At 40.2% G+C, this 8,879-nt stretch overlaps 1 protein-coding gene across 1 annotated transcript; it reads left to right on the top strand.

The window, feature by feature from the left end:
• Positions 5,175-7,817, top strand: LOC8057910 (transmembrane protein 97). The gene is made up of 3 exons (XM_002461828.2): positions 5,175-5,680; positions 6,340-6,521; positions 7,509-7,817. Exons 1-2 carry the CDS (start codon positions 5,357-5,359, stop codon positions 6,514-6,516), a joined length of 501 nt encoding a protein of 166 aa, XP_002461873.1. The 5' UTR covers positions 5,175-5,356; the 3' UTR covers positions 6,517-6,521; positions 7,509-7,817.

Below are 8,879 nucleotides of genomic sequence, written 5' to 3'. Positions count from 1 at the left end.
ATATATATATATATATATATATATATATATATATCATGTCCATACGAGTTAGAATAACTTTTGTTTAGCATGATACAAAATCTGATTCCAAAGCATTTGAATTATGCAAGAACAAATTAATAACTAGCCAATAAATCAAAAGAATTGCAGCTACAACTCTATCTCTATCTATACTATAATGGAACAGTTTAAATTATACTAGATCCACCCAATAAAACATTCCTCACTGAGAGTCTCCAACCTCTATGCACCCAGTAAAACGTACATAGGAAGTCGTCTCTATTAAAATTAAAGGCTACAAAACACCTCTCCCAAACTTCAACCCTAATCATGCGGCCAAGATCGATTACAGGCTTCAACGCTAGGCTTCAACGCGATTACTTCCGCAGTTCCGCCCAGGGTTGCGGCTTCAACGGGATACAATCAATCACCGAGAAAAAAAAGAAGGAAACAAACCAATAGGATACGATCCATCATCGAGAAGAAAAAAGGAACAAAGAAACCGACGAGCACGGCGGCGGACGCAGCGAGTGCAGACCAAGCAAGCGGCGAGCAGGGCACGGCCGACATGCCGAGCGCTTGGCAGACGCGACACTCGGTGTGCACGGTGGTAGATGCGGCAAACGCGGACCAGGGTGGCGACCAAGTGGCTCCCATCAAATTTCTTCTGTGTGCGTGCAGTGCAAAGCCAAAGCCTAGCCCTGCTGCGGTGGAAAACTCGGAGCAGCAGCCCTGCAGGTATACATACATCTAAATCCTGATATCAAGACTCGACAACAGCCAACGCCAATAGTCTGCTGCTAGCTGCCCATACTCACGTTTCTCCTTGTCCTTTCATTCTCCAATTTCTTACCTAGAAATTAATCGCAATACAAGCCAGGATTGGTGATCCGTGCATAAGACACATGGTTTGCAAAACTGATTTACTAGATCATAGATTTCTATGGCTTTAGATTATTAGAAGATTTTTTATGTGGCACTGATTTTTTTTAACGTGTCACTGAATAATTCATATACTAATGATGTACTAATGAGCTATATTTATAATGGTTAAGAAAATTAACAATGGACCACCCAATTGCAAATCGTGGTTATGCCAATGCAAGTGCCCAAGCCGATGGGTGAGCAGGCAGCTTGTTGTGCTGGCGGCTAACACGGCCATCAGGGCTTTATGATCAGAGCATGTCATATATACCTACATTTCATACAATTGTTAAAAGGTTATGCCTCGCCATAAAACTAATAAATTCTAAGTAGAACGACAATATTTATGATTGGAATCAAAGATTCTCTATATGTGTTTCATCTTAGAATATGTTTCATCTTTCTTATCACAAAATAGCCATTCTATTTATATACAACAAATAAACAAATGTGTTTTTCTAGGAAATTGGGAGACTTTCTTGTATACAATTTCAAAAGTCATAGGATGGTGTAAGATTGCCACCAAATCAACACTATAAGCATACTACCTCTGTCCTGTAATACAGTGTATTTTAGCATTCAAAAGTTGTCCTCAAATACAATGCATTCTAAAAAAACACGCGTCTTTTATGTTCTCTCTTAATTTGTCCTAAAATTCTTAGAATGCACTGTATTATAGGACAAAGGGAGTATATGTTCTCTAACTATAGTCCGTACACTACATAGAACTTAGCTTACTATCTATCATGCGCAGCTTTCAATTTCACTGAGGATAAAATTCGGCGGACAGTTTGGAGACCTGTGCAAATGAATGTTTGATAGCTTCTCTAAAGATCTCCAAGTTATGATTAAGGACTTAGGCGCAGCATGTAACTTAGATGGTTAATTCGAGAAATAACTTTCCTATATATTCTTATGCATAAGTGTTTCTGGATTGTATACATGCTCAAATACAATTGTGCAAAATTTAAAATATGGAACAAAATCATTGATTATTTTTATGTGCGTTTTAGAAAACCGTGGCGTTAGCGCGGGCATTATACTAGTGTAATAGGTAGGAAACAATTTCAATTGAATGGTGCATGCAGGGACAAGACTTCCTAGTACACTAATCGGACTGATATATAGGTCTTGCTTAGTTTGCAAAAATCTTTAGGTTTAGTTACTGTAGCACTTTCGTTTGTATTTGGTAATTAATGTTCAACTATAGACTAATTAGGCTCAAAAGATTCATCTCAAATTACAGATAAATTATACAATTAGTTATTTTTTATCTATATTTAATGCTCCATGCATGTGCCGCAAGATTCGATATGATGCAAAATCTTAAAAAAAATTAAAACTAAACAAAGTCATAGTAACGAAACTAAAAATAGGTTAACTAAATCTGACCTGCTGCATGTACGTGTCTCTTCCTCCCTGCGCTTGACACATGCACACTTGCATACATAACTAAACAATATGGCCAACGCTGTTAAAGAAATTAAGCCTCTGAACGATGCCAATTAGGTGGTTAGCAATTTATCTTTGAATTCTAGTAGAGCTGCATCTTTTTTCAGTTTTCATGAGAAAATTATCTCCTTCAACATTAGCTTGGTTGCCATATGAAGCAACGATTGATAGAGTTGCATTCTTCATCTTGCTTTTCTTGGCATCAAATAAAAATGAACCAAATTGAAGAATTTGATGAGCTTTGGGCTCATCATCCTCTGCCCCTTGAAACAAAGTCGTCATCGACTTTGAGCCAATCTATATCTGTTATAAAAATAAACTCTACTAATTATTTCTCTTGTTATGTAAAGTGTCCACATCAACATCCACCAGAACATCCCACTAGCACATAGCACATTCAACTATCTCACCATGTAAAGTGTCCACATCATCATCCACTAATGCATCCGATCCAACTAACACATACTATTATGTTTTCATTCAAACTATTTACATTAGCAAACCACATTATTTTTAATATATATTGTTGTATTACTAACACCATACATATATATCTTCTGATTCTTAGTGATTAACACTAGCATATTTACATTTCTTCTTCAAACTTGTGGCAACGCGCGGAGAAATTCTTCTAATACCAAATACTCCTTGGTTCTTGGACTCATAAATCCTGCTCATGTGTTAGAACAACTTACATCTAGCAATGATATAAAGTAATATATATGGGTCCCATTGAAATGCACATGCATGTTTTTTTTATAAGGAATGTATCGGCACGTGACGTGCTCTTCCGTGGCAAGAAACTTTAGAGTAGGAATGGCAACGGGTACGTACCGATGGGTACTGGCCACCCGTACCCGTACCCGCCAGATCAAAACCTATTCCATCGGGTTACCCGCGAAAGCAGACGGGTAAGAAATTCATTCCGTACCCGCACCCGATGGGTAATTTTTACCCGACGGGTATTCCGTACCCGAAAATATACCCGAGTTCAACAGAAATATAATAACTTCCAGCAAGTTAAATATCACAACTTCTAGAAAATTAAACATAACAACTTCCAGCAAATTAATAGCAGCACTAGTAGCACACCAGCCGCTCAACACTTCACACGTTCAGCCAATCAGTTCATGGGCTATATGGGCTAAATTGCTTAGGTTGCTTACTCATTTTGCGGGTATTTCTTACCCACGGGTACGCGGGTATGGGTACTACTATTCCACACCCGTACCCGCTATACCCGATGGGTAAAGGATTTCGCCCAATAACGTACCCGCGGGTACAAAATCCATTCCATACCCGCGTCCTTATCGGGTAAAACCCGTCGGGTACTCGGGTTTCGGGTACCCATTGCCATCTTGACTTTGGAGCAACGCCTTCTAGCACAGCTGCACAGGCATCAAAGTTGCACACCTAGTAGTGGAGCTCTGCGTGTGTGATTGGTTAGGGCCTTGTTTATTTCTAAAATTTTTTGGGAAACAGCCACGTAACACTTTCGTTTGTATGCGACAAAAATTTTCCAATTATATACTAACTAGGCTTAAAAGATTCATCTCGTAAATTACAGATAAACTATGTAATTAGTTTTTATTTTTATCTATATTTAATGCTTCATGTATACGTCCAAAGATTTGATGTGACAGAGAATTTTGAAAAATTTTAGGTTTTTGGAAGGAACTAAATAAGGCCTAGATGGAACTGGTACCGATACTATGCTCTGCTCGGCGTCGCGCTTCAGGAATAGAATGTCGAGCTCCTGCTAGAACATCGTAACCAGGAACAGCCACGACAATGTGTACATGCATGTTGGTCCTCATTACCAGCCATTGCAAATTCGACAACAGTTGTTGGTCATCAGTGCATAAGAACATCTTGTCCTCGTAGTCGTGGTCGAGGTGGAGGTAGGCACTGAACATCTTGTTCTCGAACATGTTGTCATAGCTCTCGACAGTGTCGATGCTGAAGTTGGTGTAACTTGCCAGAGGAAGTCCCACAGGAGCAGTGGCGGAGTGTGGAGATAAAATAAGCAGAGGCTAATTTTTTTTTCAATCGTAATAATCATAATAGGTAGCAGTCATATGATGGAGTACTACTACTAGGCTCTTCTATCATTTTGTGTTTATTCTCTGTAGGCTGCAGCCAATGCATGCTTTCTAGTTTCTATATGTTTCATAGCTTCACAGAACAACTTTTCACACAACAATATAAGGAAAATAGTAGTATATACAGTAATAAAACATGCAAGCAAGGGGGAGCAGGTGCCCAGGTTCGCTTCTACAAGGCTCCGCCCGTGCACAGGAGCAGCGCCGGGGAATGGATCACAGAAGAGCTCGTCCATCTCAATGGTTGGGTCCACGAGGACGCAACCGGTGAACACCACGTAGAGGAACGCCGATGTGGCCGCCTGAATGCAGTTGCTCAAGCTATGATACGAGATGGATCGGAGTCTCATTCCTGTGCATATAGGTCTGTTAGTTTATCTTATAATCGTATTTTTTTTTCTCATAATAAATTAGCAAAAAAAAAAAAAATTAGATCAGCAAACAGGCTCCTAGATCCCAACGTGACATTGTACTAGAATGACATTCTTTCCATAACAGAGCGAGTATTCATATATTGTTAATTTTGTAAGAAACGCGGGAACTTGAAATTTCAGTGAGGATTAATTTTCGAGTAGGGATGAAGAAATGGCCCCCAAAGGCGGATGGGGCTGAAATAAAGAACCTTTTCAGAAAAAGAATATATATATATATATATATATATATATATATATATATATATATATATATATATATATATATATATATAAAGAAAACGTTCCACACGAGTGCGTGTCCGCTCCAGACCAGACCCCCATTCAAACCCAAACTCCAACTCGAGTCTCAAGATCCCAATCCCATCCCATTTCCCGGATCAATCGCCGCGCAAGCCCAAGCAGATCCGCCGGCGAGCGAGCGCGCGGCGCGCGGGGGCAAGGGCAATGGGCGTCGTCTCGGCAGCGGCGGACGCGCTTGTCGCGGTTTTCTCCCTGACCATCGCCGTCGCGGCGCCGCTGATCGACGCGCAGTCCGTCCTCCCGCACACCCTCTACCCGGCGCCGCTCCTGGAACTCAAGCGCTGGTACGCCGCCGAGTTCGGCGACTACCTCGTCGCCCAGCCCCCCGCCTTCTTCCGCGGCCTCGTCTGCCTCGAGCTCTCCTTCCAGTGGCCGCTCGCCGTCGCCACGCTCTACGGCATCCTCACCCGCCGCCGCTGGGCCGCCACAACCTCCCTCATGGCCGGCGTCGCTACCCTCACATCCATGGTAAAGTCGTCTTTCCCCTCTCCCCTGTAGAGCTGTAGTGATGGAGGCACAAGTGTAATGGATGCATGTCTGGAATTTCGTGAGACTAGTATCTCACCGCTGCAGCTCTGCCTCAGATCCAAAACACTACCATGGTTGATGCACAATTGTACACTTAAAGTCAGTTCAGTTGATGTGGAATCCAAATATAGTTTCTCGTGTGCTGATTGAATATGATTGGCTGGTGTCAAATGAAATGGTGCTGGAAAAAGGTTTTGCAGACCAATGGGATTCAGAATTACTTCCATATATTGTTTTAGCATATCAATTACATTTCTTGTTGTTGGTAATTCCCCAGAATGTCAAGGTACTGCCAACATTTTAAAATTGTAATGTTCTCTGAACCATGGTTCCTTTTGAGTCAAATGTGCTATAGATATGTGACATTTATATCCAGGTTGAATCTCAACTGCAGTGTCTCAGATTAAAAGATAGGAGGGAAAAAAAATTAATGTCACGATATCAGATACCAAATCATTGCATAAATTAAGTATTGACTCCCTGTAGGAATGACTACCTGTTATGCTAGATGTGAGCACATTTTTTTTTTGGTTCTTCCAAGTAATAATGTGATCTTGTCATTCTCTATTTAAATTTAAAATCTACTTTAATCGTTGCAGTCTGCAGTTCTTGGTGAGATTTTGGGTTCAGGCAAAGCAACACCAAAGTTACTTCAGATGTATGCTCCTTTTGCCGTTTTTGCTGTCATTGCCATTCTACGTGGACTTTGCTCATGCTCTGGGCGCACTACTGCTGGTTCATCCCTTGGGCCTTCTGCCCGGAAGAAGAGGGTCTAGATCAGGTTTGTCCTCCCCACATATCACAATTATTTAGTATTCTATTCCCGCATATGTTTGGAAAAGCTAGATGATATTAGTACAAGATTGGTGCAGGAAGCATTGTTTGCTTATCTATTGCTAGCCCTTATTTTGCTTCTTTTGCCCTTTTGACCCTGTCCTGCACAATATGATATAGTTTTTATCTATTTGACAGATTAATTCAACTATTTATTTAGGGATTGAGAGTTCTGGCATATAAGTTTGACACAGTGTTTCATTGTCAGTTTGTTTCTGAAAACCTATCCTAACCAATTCTGGACCAAGTGGCTAGGTTGATCCCTCCTATAACTCCACTCTGTACTGTTGGCCTATCCACATTTTCCATACTGACAATTAGTAAGTAGCATGTTTGTTCGGGGTTTTATGAGGCCATATAACATTATGTTGCAGGATGCAAATCTACAAAACCTGGCCACCTGGGTTATATACGGCACAAGCCATAAAATCTGGCATTTTTTCAGCAGCAACCATAAGCTGTAGATTTCTCTCAAATGTAATCTTATTATTCATATTTCATACTACGTCAAAGCACTCTAATTGCCCCTGGGCTACTTTACAGTGCAGTTTCATAGATGTCGTGTCTATAAATTTACAGCTACACAGCAGAAAGACTATACCTGAACCTAGAGAGGAAGACAGAGGGTTGTAGTTCTATGTCTTGTTGACTACCTTGTAAAATAGATCCACAAGAGTTACTAAAATGAAATGTTTGGTTATATATACCACTAGTACTCTGCAAAACTGCAGATACTAAATATGCTCAAAATATGTGAGTTATGTCCAGTTTAAACCTCAACAGCAGTGTCATAGCCAAAAGAACACATAGCCTTCTCTCTACACTACATAATCAAATACTGCAATATGCAGTATCCATTACTTTTGATGCCATCATGTTCTTGTATTGTTTTTCCTTGATCTGTTCTTTTAAAAGTTTGCCCTCATCATTGCAGGGACACTTGGAGAATTTTTTGGTTTCAGACAGAGTGTCGCCAAGATTTTGTGAGGATCAGGTTCCCATCCCCGGTATTTTAGCATATATGTTGAAAAGCCAGATAATATTAGTGGCAATTTCTCTAGGATGTGTTTGATTCCCTGAAATGTGATATTTATGTTGCTTTTATTTTCTTCCCCCCTTAGATTATGTTTTGCTAACTAAGACATTGTTTTGTTTACTTGATGAGCTGATTCAACTCTGGCATTGTTTCATAAATCCTTGTTCTTTGTGGTCCTAATTACAGAAAATTCTATGTTTTATGGCATTGACACATTTTTTTTAAGATAAAGGCAGCTTTATTTCGAGACGAAATATAATCGCGTGTTTGCTGCCATTTTGTTCAGAAAACCCATCCTTACCAACCCAATCCTTGATGCGCTCTATAGCCGTGCTTCATTTTTCATGTCATATTTCAATGATTTACTTTTAGGCATACTTGTCGAGATAAGCACTACTACAGAGGAAGGTGTGGATCCATAACTTCATTGATGTTGTGCATATCATGAGTGGACCCTGAGTCCGTGACTGCTGAATTCTATAGTGATTTCTTCCGCGACCTGCTGAAACTGAACCAGATAGGCAGGCATCCTGTAATAAGTGGAGGATATTGGTCGTCGAAAGAGATTTGGATGCATTAATTGTCTATTCTAGAGGTTCTAGTTATATTGCTTGTTTGACTAACCAAATACTAGTGGTCGATGATTTATGGTTTTGCGTGATAATTTAAGGAACAGTGACTGGGATATGAATATAAGATTTCGTACTTGTACCTGATGCATGTTCATCACAGGAACTATCCAATCCGTTGCGTCATCTGTTCCGTACTCATCGTTCAGCTGTTCATACCCATCGTTCAGCCTAGTTTTGTTTTAATTAGAGGAAGATTTATACGCAATTGGGTGTTTCGTTTTCCTACGACGCTCAATGTATTTCTTCACCCTCTCCTGTAATTGTTGTTGAGAGTTGCGATCCATTTCTCTCTCCGTTCATTGGGCCGTTCCAAATCCTAATCCCATCCCAACCTTCCCCATCTCCCACGCCTTGTATGAGACAACGCAGTAGGGACGCACATGCATCTTATGAGTTGGTGTCATATGACTCGCAACTTTTTTTATGTTTTTATTCAGTTATAAAAAAACTTTTATTTTTAATCTACGCATAAATCAACGGAATGCGAGTTACTATAAGACAACTTAAAAGATAATCATCATACATGTTGTCTCTTAAGTCATTTTAAAATTGTGTGGCAACTGCCAAGGAGACACACCAATATATTTATCCTCAGCGCATCCATTAGTAATAGATGTAGGCTATTTTCAGAGTGGGT

This window comes from Sorghum bicolor, chromosome 2, assembly GCF_000003195.3.
Source record: "Sorghum bicolor cultivar BTx623 chromosome 2, Sorghum_bicolor_NCBIv3, whole genome shotgun sequence".
Lineage (NCBI taxonomy): Eukaryota > Viridiplantae > Streptophyta > Magnoliopsida > Poales > Poaceae > Sorghum > Sorghum bicolor.
Note: the sequence above shows the minus strand (reverse complement) of the source record. Positions and strands in the feature narration are given on the sequence as shown.